General features: G+C 48.6%; 1 protein-coding gene across 1 annotated transcript in view; it reads right to left on the reverse strand.

Moving 5' to 3' along the window:
* The window catches only part of NSF (N-ethylmaleimide sensitive factor, vesicle fusing ATPase), a 145736-nt gene extending 134275 nt beyond the window's left edge, over positions 1 to 11461 (reverse strand). Inside the window, exon 1 of the mRNA XM_056127353.1 lies at positions 11399 to 11461. Within this exon, the coding sequence (XP_055983328.1) occupies positions 11399 to 11410 (12 nt within the window). The 5' untranslated portion in view covers positions 11411 to 11461. The remainder of the gene's footprint in view (positions 1 to 11398) is intronic.
* Positions 11462 to 15216: the final 3755 nt, after the last annotated feature.

A 15216-nucleotide genomic window follows, 5' to 3' on the forward strand; every position in this document is an offset into this window, starting at 1 on the left:
CTCCGGGGTCCTCGTTATTTGCTCTGATTTGCGGTTCTCATCTCGGTTACTACCATCACTGTTCTTTCAAGTCACTCAGATTCACAATTTCAGGGTCACTTGTCACTCTCCAAAACACGTACCAGTTTGGGGTACAGGTTCCCTGTCTGCACTGCCACTTGCATTTGTGGCACACCCAGCAGTGCTCAGAGCTTACTCCTGGCTTTGAGCTCAGGGGATCTCTTCTGGTGGGGCTTTGGGGACTGTATGGGGTGCAAGCATGCCAGGATGTACACTCTACAGGACTATCTCTCCGGCCCCCGTGATTCCTAAATAACAAAGCCCTAACTCCTCAGCATGTTCTCAAAACTACTTGTGATCTATCCTTATTTTTCAGTATCAAAACCTCCAAACCCCAAAGCAGCCCCATATTCGTCATATTCCATGCACATGCCTTTGTCCAGACCATGCCCTGTTGCCTGAATTGCCTACTACAAACCGCTTCCACCGTGGAAATCTTGCTTCTCAAATTAAAAAATGGGAAATGTTTGTAAAGTTAACCAAAATTAATGCATCTCACACTATCAAAATAATGTATCTCACATTATCAAGCCTGGAAATCCAGGCTCCTAGGAAGCAGGAGATCCCCACACCCCCCACTGTGCTTCTCCCCCAGTTCTGCCTCTACCCACCACAGTTAGCACGACACAGCTTAGTTGAACATCATGATTCTAAACTAGCTCTCCTGGGCTACCTGGGGAACACACAACGAACGTTAAACTTCTGATCAGCACTCTGGAGCTCTACTTCTCTACTTCTCTCATAGACTCAATGCTTGTGGGGCTGGAGCAATAGCACAGCGGTAGGCATTTGCCTTGCACGCGGCCAACCTGGGTTCGATCCCCAGCATCCCATATGGTCCCAGAGCACTGCCAGGAGTAATTCCTAAGCATTGCTGGGTATGAACCAGAAAGAAAAAAAAAAAAAGAAGACTGAATGCTTGTATCCCCAAACTCCTATGTTGAAAACCTGCTGATGGCAACAGAGGAGCCTTTGTAAGGTACTTAGGTCAGCAGGGCAGTGCCTCCTGAAAGGGGTCAGTGCTTCTCACTCTGGGAAGATCCAATGAGGACATGTGGATGAGGCCCCTCACTCGAGCAGGCCTACAGCCTATTTTGCTTGTGAGAAATTTATTTCTGTGGTTAATGAGCTGCCCAACTGCTGGTGGCTTGTAACAGCTGCCCGAACGGACTAGGAACAACCTCATTCAACAGAAAAGTTCATCATTTTAAAGTGTACATTTCAGTGGGTCTTAGTAACTTCAAGACGTGCCACTATCACCACGAATTCCAGAACATTCCTAGAACACCAAAATGAAACCCCAGTACCTTTTAACAGTGGAGACCAATTCTCCGTCCATTCCCTAGTAACCACAAATCCACTTGTTCTTTATGGATTTGCTTATTACATTTCCTACAAAGAGAATCATAAATCTGTCATCTCAGTGACTGCCTTTCATTCAGAAAGTTTTCAAGCTCATACACACATTATAGCATGCTTTTTCTTTTTTTTCATAGCCAAATCATATTCCATTATATGTATATACATATAAAACTCACCAGCTGGAGGTATTTGGAGTATCTTCACTTTTTGGCTCTTAGGAATAATGCTATTGTGAACTTCTAAGTACAAATTTATTTGAGAACAAATCTTATTACAAATATCACTAAAGAAATAAAATCCATGTTTGCCTTTACTATTTGGGGCCTTCCTAGCAGTGCAAGGAGCTGGTTATGCCTGGCAACACTCAGCCCAGCTCTGCAGCCCGGGGATTCAATGCCAGGGGCCGGCAATGTGATATGGAACTACATCTAGCAGTGCAGCAGTAGAGATATGGGGGGGTTGGGAACTGCCCTGGAGGTCTGAAACATGCCAGGGCTCGAGCCTTTGCGTGACCTCCCAGGCCGCAAGCTCTCTTTTTCTTTTTCATTTATTTCTGTGTGCACGGGGTGGGGGGGGGGGTGGCAAACTGGCAGTGCCCAGAGTTCCTCCCAGCTCTGGGCTCAGGGGTCACTCAGGGAACTATGCAGGGATCCCTCTTGAGCACAGAGTCAGGAATAGTCCCTGAGCACTGCCAGGTAAGTGCCCCCTCCCCGCAAAAAAAGGAAAGGAAAAAGGAAACGCATACAAGTGTCTTTAAGCCAACTTTTTTTAAAAAATTTATTTATTGAATCACTGTGGGAAAAGTTACAAAGCTTTCAGGTTTAGGTCTCGGTCATGCAAATATCAAACACATTTCCTTTTACCAATACTTATTTTTCACCACGAAGAACCCCAATAAACCCCACCACCCCCCCAACCCTCCCAATGCCAACTTTTTATTTAAAAAAAAACATACAGAGAAAAAAGTACAAACATCACTTGGCCCAATTAATGTCTGCAAGACTAACCGGCACCTGATTCTCCTTCAAACACGGCCAGCACCCTCCAGCTGGCCCTTGCAGCCGCAGCCCCCACTCCTAGCCACAGATATCCACAACTTTGTTTTCTGTACCCAGAGACAGAACTCATACATCACAGAAGCTTTGTCTCGAAAACCTGATAGAAACGGAATGCTACAGATGCCTAGCTTTACCCATGACTCCTACCCTCAATATGAACGTGAAGAGTCACCCATACTATCACATATGGGAGTCGTTCGCTCATTTTCACTGTTTTTAAAGTATGTAATCAGGAACCTGCCAGTATTGAACCAAGTGAGTCGTTCTGCGAGTACTCTTGCTCCAAACATTTGTTCGCCTTTTGGATAATACAAGCATGCATTTCTATGGGGCAGATTCCTTTCCAGCCTCGGGCGGTCCACTGCCAGGTGACAGGCACTAACACAGACCAGGTGTAAGGAATTCGGTCATTTCCAAAGAGGTTTTGACTCATCTTCATCCTGACCAACAGTGCATGAGCGTTTTGTTGTTCCAAATTCTTCCACAACACTTATGCCTACTAGTGTTTTTTGAAGAGGTTTAATTTGGTTTTGGTATGCTTTGGGGGAGGAGGGGCTGTCAGGGCCACAGCTGCTGTGCTCGGGGCTCACTCCTGGTGGTGCTCAGGAAACCAAACCAGGGTCTGCTGTGTGCAAGGCGAGCACGTTATCCCCTCTCTCTCTCTCTCGGGCCCCACCAAAGGTTTTCATTTGTATTTCACCGGTGACTAATGAAGTTAAACCCCTTTATGTCACAAACATACATCCAGCCTGTGTATTTAATATGGGAGACCAAGTCAACCAAGATGGTGTCCTTTGAAGAACAGATTTTGTTTGATTTTTGGGAGGTCACACCCAGTGGTGCGCAGGGGTGTTTTCTTGGCTCTGTGCTCAGCAGCGACCCTTGGCGGTGTTTGGGGGACTGTATGTGACACTGGTTTTGTTTAAACAGTGCTGCAGCCACCATAACTGCATGCAAGGCAACTGCTTTACCTCCTGTGCCATCTCACTGGCTCAGAACAGGTTTTAATTATAAGAGAAATTAAATTTTCCCTTCATAATTATTTTTGTATAACTTTTCTGCTTGCTCCAAATTTTTCAGCTACTTTTGTTTTGTTTTGGGGGAGTAGTCACACCCGGTGAAGCACAGGAGTTATTCCTGGCTCATGCACTCAGGATTACTCCTGGTGATGCTCGGGGGTACCATATGGGATGCAAGGAATCGAACCCAGCTCAGCCGCGTGCAAGGCAAACGCCCTACCCGCTGTGCTATCGCTCCAGCCCCCTCAGCTACTTTTTTTTTGGTCATCAGTTTCTAATCTGCTTGCACTATGGTCAAAGATTACACAGAGGACCGGAGCCATAGTGGAGTGGGCAGAGTGTTTGCCTTGCATGAGACTGACCGAGGTCAATCCCCAGGATACCATATAGTCCCCTGAGTACCTAGGAATGCTCTCTGAGCATAGAGCCAGGAGAAAGTCCTGGGCTCCACCAGTGTGGCCCATAAAGCAAAATAACAAAATAATGCCAGGCAAGTGCCTTACTCACTGTACAATCTCTCCAGCTCCTCTCTAGCCCAGAAATAAATAAAATAACGTTTGTTCTATTCTTTATTAGTGATCACATTTTGTTTGTTTGTTTGGCGGCCCACACCCAGCTATGCTCAGGGGTTACCCCTGGTTCTGAAATCAGGAATCACTCCTGGCGGTGCTCAGGGGGGCCATATGGGATGCTGGGTACTGAACCTAGGTTGGCATCCTGGATGTGCAAGGCAAGCCCCCGCCCACTGTGCCATTTCTCTGGTCCTGGGTAACAATTTTCTTTTTACTGGGCTAGAGAGGAGCTGGAGAGATTGTACAGTGAGTAAGGCACTTGCCTGGCATGAGGCCAACCCGGGTTCGATCCCTGGCAGTCCATATGGTCCCCCAAAACACTCCAGAAGGGGCTGGGGCGATAGTCCAGCCGGGAGGGTGTTTGCCTTGCACGCAGCCGGCCGACCTGGGTTCAATCCCCAGCATCCCATATGGTCCCTCCAGCACGCTGGGAGCTATTCCCGAGTGCAGAGCCAGGAGTAACCCATGATCATCCCCAAATAGCAAAAAACAAGCAGACAAAAAAAAAAAAAAAAAAACCTAAGCATTCCAAGCACTGTTGGGTGTGGCCCCAAAACAAAAATACATAAATAGGCTAGAGAGAGAGTTTAAATGGCCAAGTACATGCTTTGTATGTGGGAGGCCTGGGCTGGATCACTGCCCCGTTATGTTCCTCTGAGCGTCCCCAGGAACCACGCCCAAGCACAGAGCTGGGAGTAACACCTGGAGAGAAAAATTCCAATGACTGCAGCACATGCTTTATACACTGGTGCTTCCTATGCACCAGCCCAGGCTTGTGCCCAGCACCACAGGGTCATGAGGGATAGCCCCTACCCCACTCAAAGAAAAACATAAAACAGAATTTTGTTTTGTTTGGGAGCCATACCCAGCGGTGTTCAGGGCTTACTCCTAGCTCTGCACTCTGGGATCATTCCTGGTGGTGTTTGAGAGACCCTATGGGAAGCTGGGAATCGAACCCAGGTTCGCCACGCACAAGGCAAACACCCTATCGGCTGTACTACTGTTCTGTCCCCAAACACAGAATTTTTTAAAAGAGGTTTTAATTATAATCTTTCTAATGATTTGACAGAGAAAGTAATATTATAATTCAAGTACACTCCTTCCCACCCACCCCCCCAATTTCTCTCCACTCTCTCACCTCTTATTTCTCTGAATAAATCTACTTTACTTCACTTTTTCTTTTCTTTTCTTTTCTTTTCTTTTTTACTTTATTTACTTGGGCTGGAGCGATAGCACGGTGAGTAGGGCATCTGCCTTGCATGCAGCCGACCCGGGTTCAATTCCTTCGCCCTTCTCAGAGAGCCTGGCAAGCTACCGAGAGTATCTCGCCCGCACGGCAAAGCCTGGCAAGCTACCTGTGACATATTCAATATGCCAAAAACAGTAACAACAAATCTCATAATTTGTTGTGAGACATTACTGGTGCCTGCTCGAGCAAATCGATGAACAACGGGAGGACAGTGCAGTGCAGATTAGCAAAAGAGATAGCATACCTGCCTGCAGATTCCAACCCCAGTTCAATCTCCAGCACCATATACAGCTCCTCAGCACCACGAGGAGTGATTCCTGAGCACAGAGTCAGAAGTAAGTCCTGAGCAATGCCAGGAGCAGGCAAAATAACAATTATTATTAAAAATAAGTGAATGCTGATATCAAAATGACTTTATCTCTTACCTGAAATTAATTATTCTCCATTTTGTCCCTTACAAAAAATCTATATGGCTAGTGCAAAATACATTAGCACTTCCATTCTGAATATAGCAAAGGGCCAAAAATATCCTGCATTACTCATAAACAGCTGATCTTCATTTATCTGGTAGCAAATATATGGAGCACAAAGTTGTGATAAATTATTAGCTTTTTCTGGATTAACAGGAAATTTAGATCAGTTTCTTAAAGTAATTTAACTCAATTTTGAAATAATCTTGTACAATAAAAGAAGAAAATATAAGTAAAAATCCATAATAACAAAGATAAATTTACACCTAAAGATTAAAATAATTTTTGAGAAGGCATTACACTGCTTCTAAAATTCATATGTCGGGGCTGGAGTGATAGTATAGCAGGTAGGGTGCTTGCCTTGCACACAGACAACCCAAGTTTAGTTTCTGACATCCCACTTGGTCCCCCAAGCACCACCAGTAGTAATTCCTGAGTGCAGAGCCAGCAGTAACCCCTGAGCACTGCCAGGTATGGCCCAAAAAACAATCAATAAAATTCATACATAGCCAGAGCAACAGAGGAAGCAGGGCACTTGCCTTGCATGCAGCTGACCCAGGTTTGATCCTCAGCACCTGCTAGGAGTAATTCCAGAGCACAGAGCCAGGAATAAGCCCTGAGCACAGCCCAGTGTCACAAAAAAAATAAATAAATAAAATAAATAAGTAAATAAATTTCTATACTAGGGAAGATATTTTAGAAATCAATCAAGTTCAGATGGACTAGCAATTACTAACTGAATGATACCACATTTTACTCTTCCCCATAAGAGTAAACAAGATGCTTTCTCCTTTTTTAGACAGAAAAGATAAACGACAAGATTCACAGGTTACTCCAGCTGTAGAAAACAAATTATTTCACAATGCCTTTTCAGCATGTCTGATTTGGGGGTGTAAACTCTAAATAATAATGGTGCATCTTTTGTCGAAACAATGAATCTAATCAAAGTAGATAGAGTGTTAACTAGAATTCATCGGCCTCACAGGCATTGGGAGGGCTGGGAGGGGGGTGTTTATTGGGTTTCTTGGTGGTGGAAAAAAAAGTATCGGTGAAGGGAAATGTGTTTGATAAGTGCATGACCGAGACTTAAACCTGAAAGCTTTGTAACTTTTCCCACAGTGAGTCAATAAATAAATTAATTTAAAATAAAATAAAATAAATAAATAATTTTTAAAAAGATTCATAGGTTACTAATGCTATCAATGAGAATAATTAGTGATAATAAATGTAGTGAGTGGGTTCTTGGGTGCATAGCTTTAGCAAGACACTGCCAAAAATATTTAATATGCCAAAAACAGTTTACAACAAGTCTCACAATTTGTTGTGAGATGTTACTGGTGCCTGCTCGAGCAAATCGATGAACAACGGGAGGACAGTGCAGATTAGCAAAAGAGACAGCATACCTACCTGCAGATTCTAACCCCGGTTCGATCTCCAGCACCATATACAGCTGGAGTATATATAGAATATGTATAGAATATTTACAGGGTTAAGAAAAGCATGAACAGGATGGTTGGCCAACAGGAACTAAAAAACAGTGCATGATATTCTTGATGTCAGTCTGTGATTTAACGAGTAGCCTTCTGAGGAGTCCCTGATAGTCTATTATCTCCCCCATCTGTCCCATGACTACCCTTTGTCCCAAAGCTATGAGGGACAAAGTTTAATCTCAATATATGTAAGTGCTGTTGAATTTACAATAAAGCAGCTTCAGCTTCTGCTCACTATACTCTAATCCTGCTGTCTCTTTCTTTCACTCTCGCATCCTCTCCCTGTTACCCACGTTGACTAGTCCTGCGGGATGGGACAACTAACAACAAAAAAAATCTTCAATTACAAAGTGAATATATCATCACAAGATGCTGTCAGAATGCCAAAATTAATAGCCCAAAGCAATAATTCAAAATATCCTACCTCCCTCTCCCTCCCTCCCTCTCTCTCCCTCCCTCTGTCACACACACACACACACACACACACACACACACACACAAGAACCCATTAAAAGAGTACCATAGGGTCAGAGTGACAGTACAGTGAGCAGGGCGCTCGCCTTGCATGCAGCCGATCTGAATTGAATCCCCAGCATCCCATATGGTTCCCAAGGAATGATCCCTGGGCACAGGGCCAGGAGTAACCCCTGAGCATCTCCAGGGGTGGCCCCCCCAAAAAAAATAAGAAATAAAATGTGTGATACAACATATATAACAAATTATTAGCCTGGTTCCTACAACCTGGGTCCTTAATAATTTGGGCTAGGGATGTGGCCCAGCAGTAGAGTACATACCTTACTCATGTGAAGCCCTGGGTTCAATTCCCAGCACCACAAAAATTCATAAAAAAAATAACACAAACGACTTAGGTAAGGTAAATCTACCCTTCCCTCTTGCAACTCGGTAGATGAGATAAGAAACAAGATAAAACTTCCCTGACCCTACTGTGTATGCGTGTGTGTGTGTGTGACTGTGTGTGTGATGCACGATAGTTTTTGGTGGGTTTTGGGGGGGTTTTTTTGCTTTTTGGGTCACACTTGGCAATGCTCAGGGGTTATTCCTGGCTCTGCATTCAGGAATCATTCCTGGCGATGCTCGGGGGACCATGTGGGATGCTGGGAATTGAACCCCGATCGGCCACTTACAAGGCAAATGCCCTACCCACTGTACTCTCACTCCGGCCCTGAAGCAAGAGAGTTTTATTGAACAAAATTAACTTAGATGTGAGGGGAAAGGAAGAGAGGACACCGACATTCAAGAGAAGTTGTGGGCTTCTCCAGAGAGGACAAAAGCAAGCAAGCAGAGGTAACACAGAGACAGGGAGAGCTACGTAACCAAGGGGGAACCACTTCCTGCTGGCTGTGAATTTGATGGTACTAAGCTCCTCTAAGGAAAACAAACTAAAATCTACAGGGGCAGAAAGTACAGTGGGGAAAGCACTCGCTGTCCCTGGTTCGATCAACCACTTAGGCTTGAGGAAGCTATTGCACGGCGCTGGAAGGGAGCTGAGCGGAAAAGAACATCAGAGTCTTAATTGACTATAAACTCAGATGAGCCAAGGGTATGATTGACTGTAGAAGAACAGAGAATACAGTTTCACCCTGTATCAATAATGATCATCTCCAGCTCAGGAGAATAGCAGCTCATATCTTTCAACGAACACTGTGTTATACTCTGGGGTGCATTATTTAGCAAAGCAGCGCCTTCCTACAGGAAGACAGCCTAAATGATGAAGGGTTGGGAACCGGAGCTGTTTGAGGAGCTGGGAATGTTTGCCTGGCAAAAGGAAAATGAAATCTGCCTTTAGGTACCTGAAGGGCTACCTTATGAAAAAGGAACTGAGTTTATTTCTGCTTAGCTCTGAACAGAAATAACAGCCATGTGTAAAAGTTACAGGTAGAGGGGCTGGAGCAATAGCACAGCAGGTAGGGCGTTTGCCTTGCATGCGGCCGACCCGGGTTTGATTCCCAGAATCCCATATGGTCCCCCAAGCACTGCCGGGGTAATTCCTGAGTGCAGAGCCAGGAGTAACCCCTGAGCATCAGCTGGGTGTGACCCAAAAAGCAAAAAAAAAAAAAAAAAAAAAAAATTACATGTAGATGTACACTGAAAAAAAAAAATCATCTAAGTGCCAGGGCAGTAGTTCAAGGGATGGGGCAAATGCCCAGCACACCAAAAGCCCTGAGTTTGACCCCTGGCACAGTGCTCCTACCATACACACCAACATCACCTGTTAGAAGAAAACAGGGTGTGGGGGGAGGGGAAGACAGCACCAAAGGGCTAGAGAGCAGGCAACCCCCAGCACTACACAACCCCCAGGGAGCACCTCCAGGAGTGACCCCTGAGTAATGAGCCAAGCCCTGTAAGTTGTTTCCCATTGCCCCAATGCCACCCAGACAAAGAAAGAGTAAGGGGCCAGGGAGGGACCCCAAGTGTCTGAGCGCAAGCCTCCAGCATGGCACCCAGCCGGTGAAGCAAGGACCTAGAAGCAAGCACTGCAACACCACATCTCAGGCCCAGTACCTGGCTGTCAGACCACTGCGAGGAGCCGGGAGGCCCTGGGAATCACTGCCTTCCCCTACCAAAATAAATAAATAAAAATAATAACAATAAATTTTTTTAAAAAAGCGTAAGGATGAATAAAGAGTGCCTGAGCCCCAATATGACAGAGGCAAATGAGTCTGTAATGGAGACGCAGGAACGGAACTCGGGAGCCAGGCTCGGCAGATGCGGGGTGCGACAGGGACCCGGGAAATGGCACTCACGGGAGGGGCAGCTTCGGTGGGGTGCTGGGAAACCCCACTGCAGCAGGCTGAGCAGGGAAAGCAGGAGGCAAGCAAATGGAAGACGATAAAGGTGTGAACTCCACAGAGGTGTCTAGCTGGCAGAGCAGGTGAGCGCTCTGGGATGGAGGAAGGGCTGGTTTTTAGAGGGAAAAGCATGAGTGTGTTCAGAGGACGCAGGTGGAGCCACAAGAAGGGCCATCGTGAGGCGGTGGGGAGAGAATCTTTCCACAGGGCCGGAGGGGACCAGTCTCTACCCCCACCGCCTCTCAATGGCAGAGGAGGTGATGAGGGCACGAGAGAGGTCGAATGTTGCGATGGCCTGAGAGGTCTCTTCTGCCTCCAAATCCTATGACTCAGGGCTTGCAAGGACATAAGCCGGGGCAAACCGCGGATTAATCAGTCAAGCCCATCCCCACCCGCACCCGCTCCGTGCCGCAGTGGCTGTCTCCGGGTTTAGGGCCAGCGCCACGTCGGGCAGGACCCAGCCTTTGGGGAGGGCTAAGCTGCAGACCCACTGCGGAGCAGGTCCACCCTGCGACCACCCCACGCCCACGACAGCCCCGCACCTGACCCCGGGACCGCCTCCTCCTCCCGCACCTGACCCCGGGACGGCCTCCTCCCGCGCCCGACCCACGCCCGGGGCAGCCGGTGCTGGCACCTGCACCCCGGAACACCGGCCTCACCCCGCACAGCCCCGCACAGGACCGCCTGGCCCGGCCCCTGACCCACGGCCCGGCCCCGGGCGGACCCTCCCAGAGCCTGACCCCGCACCCGACCCAAGCCCGGGGCAGCCGGTGCTGGCAACTGACCCCGGGACCCCGGGACCGCGGGCTCTGCCGCACAGCCCCGCACCGGGCAGCCCCCGCCCGCCCCGGCCGGGCCGCCAGCAGCCGCCCGCGAGGAGGACGGAAGGTCCGGGGTCCCCGCGCTGACACGTCCCGCAGCGCCCGCCGGGCCGTCATTCATTCGCGCACACCGCGACCGCCCCGCGCCCCGCGTCCCCGCGCCCCTGGGACAGGCCCCCGCGCGGCGCGAGGGCGACAGCCGAGCCCCCGCAGCCCCAGCCGCGGCCACGCCGGGGTCCCCGCAGTCCCCGCCACCGCCGCGCCCCCTGCGCGGGCCACGGGGCGTGGGGACCCCGCAGCGCGCGGCGGTGGACGCGGCAGGGGCAGTCCCGAGGGGTCGCGGGGTTGCCGCTGGCCCCTCGCCCCGAGCGGCCCCGGCCGCAGGTGCGCGCGCCGCGGGCGATCTCCAGCGGCCGCGCACCGTCCAGCCGCCCGCCGCGCCCCCCGCGCCCCCCGCCTCGCGCCGCGGCTCGGCGCCCGCACTCACCCGGCCCGCCATCTTGGCCGCCGCGTCAGACTTGCCGGCTGCAGCCCCCGCGCGCGCCGCCGCCGCCGCCGCCCGCCCCCGCCTTGCGCGCGCCCGGCCCCGCGCAGGCGCGTAGCCGCCCTGATGGCCGCGCAGGCGCGCGCCCGAGCGGGATGCCAGGTTGGCCCTCGGAAGGACGCGCGCAGGCGCGGCGGCGGGGACGCGCGGCCGAGGAGCGGCGGTGCAGACTAACGCTTGGATGTTGCCAACCCGGCCTCTGGCTCCAGGTTCCTTCCCAGAGAACTCTGGCTCCTTTCTTTTGTGTTTTTTTTTTCCCCCCTCTGGCCATGATTTTATTTTTTTTTTAATTTTCCTTTTTTTTTTTTTTTATGGAATCACCGTGAGATACATTTACAAAGCTTTCATTTTTGAGCTTCAGCCATACAATGATCAAACACCCATCCTTCCACCAGTGCACACTTTCCACCACCAATGTCCCCAGTATATCTTTCCATCCCAGTCCTCACCCTGCCTTTCTGGCTGACAATTTCCCCAAATCTCTCTCTACTTAGGGGCATTATAGTTTGCTTGAATTTTCCCACCACCATTTAAGCCTGCCTGTCAGGGGCAGGTGCTTGATAATTTATTTTCTATTGCTCACTTTGAATATGACTCCTGCTCCTTTTGGCCTTTCTTGGCCTCTGGTACTTGGAGATTGAAAGTCCTATTTTCCTGTGGACTCCCTGGAGGCATGGACTGAGCACACACACTGCATGCGGGGGCATCCAGGCTGGGAATCCTGCAGAGAGGACCCAAAAGGACATCAGGGCACTGAGCTGTCAGCGGGAGGCCCAGGGGTCGGTTCCCAGCATAGTAGTTTTCCCCACCCCTCGAGTAGCTCCTGAGCATTGCCGGGCGTGGTCCAGAAATAAGCCCAAAAAATGATAATGTGGGTTGTGATTTATTTTTTAGTATGTCATATCAATGCTTTTGGGGTCGCACCTGGCTCATGGACTCAGGAATTACTCCTGGCGGTGCTCAGGGGATCATATGGGGTGCTGGGAATCAAACCTGGGTCAGTTGCGTGCAAGGCAAACGCCCTACCCGCTGTACTATTGCTCCAGCCCCAAGTGGAGCGATAGCAGAGCAGGGGACTGGAGCGATAGCACAGTGGGTAGTGCGTTTGCCTTGCACTCGGCCAACCTGGGTTGGATTCCTCCGCCCCTCTTGGATAGCCCGGCAAGCTACTGAGAGCATCCCACCCGCACAGCAGAGCCTGGCAAGTTCCCCATGGTGTATTCGATATACCAAAAACAGTAACAACAAGTCTCACGATGGAGACGTTACTGGTGCCCGCTCAAGCAAATCAATGAACAACAGGACGACAATGCTACAGTGCTTGTGTCAATGATAATTGAAAATGATCACTCTGGACAAGAACCAACTGCTGAAAGGAGGGAAAGTGATATATATGATAACTTTCCTGTATCAGTATTGTAAACCACAGCACCTAAAAGGAAGAGAGTGAGAAAGAGAATGAAAGAGAGAGAGAAGAAAAGTGGCTGCCAAAGTGGCTGGGGACCTAACCCAGGTCAGCTACTTGCAGGTGGGTGGCAGGAGGAAAACTGAGGACATTGGTGGTAGGAAATATACACTAGTGAAGGGAAGGGTGTTGCAACATTGTATGACTGAAACCCAATCATGACTAACTTTGTAACTGTGTACCCCAAGGTGATTCCATTTTTTAAAAAATGTCTTTTGTATTTGGGCCATGGAGGAGAACCCTATTCCCTACCGGGGTTCAAACCTGGCTCATCCCGCTGTCCTATCTCTCTAGCCCTACATTCCCTTCTACAAAACTTCCTGGGGGAGTCTGGTCTCTTAGCAGGTATTGTGTTTTATTTTTAATGGTTTTGGTTGGGCTGGAGCAATAGCACAGCAGGTAGGGCATTTGCCTTGCACATGGCCGACCCGGGTTCGATTCTTCCATCCCTCTTGGAGTTCCTGGCAAGCTACTGAGAGTATCCCACATAGTATCTTGGCAAAGCCTGGCAAGCTCCCTGTGGAGTATTCAATATGCCAAAAACAGTAACAAGTCTCACAATGGAGACATTACTAGTGCCCGCTGGAGCAAATCGATGAACAATGGGAGGACAGTGCTACAGTGCTACTGTTGGGGATTCACACCCATGGATGCATTGGGCTGACTCCTTGCTCTGCCTCAGGGAACTATGTATCAGTGCAGGGAGGGGTGCTGGGGACCTAACCCAGGTCAGCTACTTGCAAGACAAGTGCCTTACCCCTTTGCAGACCAAGAACACGTTTTGGTTTTTTTTTGGTGGGGGGCGGGGGTTGGGTCCACAGTAGTCTTGATGTTCAGAGGCTACTCTGAGTGGTTATCTGGTGACCCCCCCCCACACACACACACAGTGTCAGGGGCCACTCCCAGGCCTCCGGCATGCAGAGCTGACACTCAAACCTGTTGAGCTTGCTCTGAGGCCTGTGATTTAATTTTAGGTAATAACTACTCCAATAAAATATGCCCTAAGTCCAACTCTCTTTTCCCTGGGCTTTATTTCTTTCTGCCTGTTCCCTTTCTTCACTGGAATCTCAGGAGAGATGAGGATGTAACAAGACAGACTTTGCCACTGGGCTTCTACGGGGCCTTTGCTGCTTCTGCTGTCTTACATTTCTCTTCATATTAACGTGACACAACAAAATTGGATTTACCTTTACTTCTCACAGTTAATTAGCAGGGAAAATGGCTTTGTCCAGTACAATGAAACAGGAGAAAGTGAAACTGGGCATGCTTCGTGGCTTAAAACTTCTCAGTATTCACCCAAAAGGAGAGAGAACAAAAGGGAATACCCTGCCACAGAGGCAGGGTGGGACGGGGAGATGGGGGGTGGGAGGGATACTGGGACCCGTGGTGGTGGAAAATGGGCACTAGTGGAGGGATGGGTGTTTGATCATTGTACAATTGAAACCCAAGCACAAAAATTTGTAAATCTACAACTGTACCTCATGGTGTTTCACTAACAAAAATTTTTTTTAAATGTAAATGATGGAGAATGGGCACTGGTGGAGGGATGAGTACTGGATCATTGTATAACTGAAACCCAAGCACAAAAATTTGTAAGTCTACAACTGTACCTCATGGTGTTTCACTAATAAAAATTAAAAAAAAACTTCTCAGTATTAATCATTGAGTATCTGGAGAAGGGATAGGGATGGAAGAAAATATCCAGGCCATTTTCATAGATGGCTTTCATCACATGTACCTGAGCATAATAGTGCTTTGCTGGACAGGTGGAGTGTTACCTCAAACCTGAGTGGTTCCGAGTTTATCAGGGCACACTGGGAACAAGTTTCTCTTTGATCTGTTCACCTGCAGAAACTATGAGAAGATCTAGAATGAAAAATCAGAAGATCCAGATTCTTGCTACTTTTGTTGCATGCAGCTGACCCAGGTTCAATCCCAGAAACTGCAAACGGTACTCTGAGCCACACCAGGAGTGCCCTTCCCTCCCCAGAGTCCTTTCAACTCTGAGTCTCAGTTGACTTATTTGTAAGGTGAGGCATATGTCTAGGTGAGATCAATGGCTTTGGCTGACTTTTTTTTTTTTGGTGACTCACATTTTGGATATAATAAACCAGAGATCTTTTCTAAAAAAATGGCCCCATCCAAAAGATCACATGGGCTCCCAGTTCTATGACCTGGCATTGCTTTCAAGGCCAGAGAACAATGCAGTTTGATTTTATATTTATACCACTGTCTTCTTCTCTTGTTTTACTAGGTAGACAAAATTACATGTGAGTTTTTCTTCAATTTCTCCCGC

This window comes from Sorex fumeus, unplaced genomic scaffold, assembly GCF_029834395.1.
Source record: "Sorex fumeus unplaced genomic scaffold, SorFum_2.1 ptg000063l, whole genome shotgun sequence".
Taxonomy (NCBI): Eukaryota; Metazoa; Chordata; class Mammalia; order Eulipotyphla; family Soricidae; genus Sorex; species Sorex fumeus.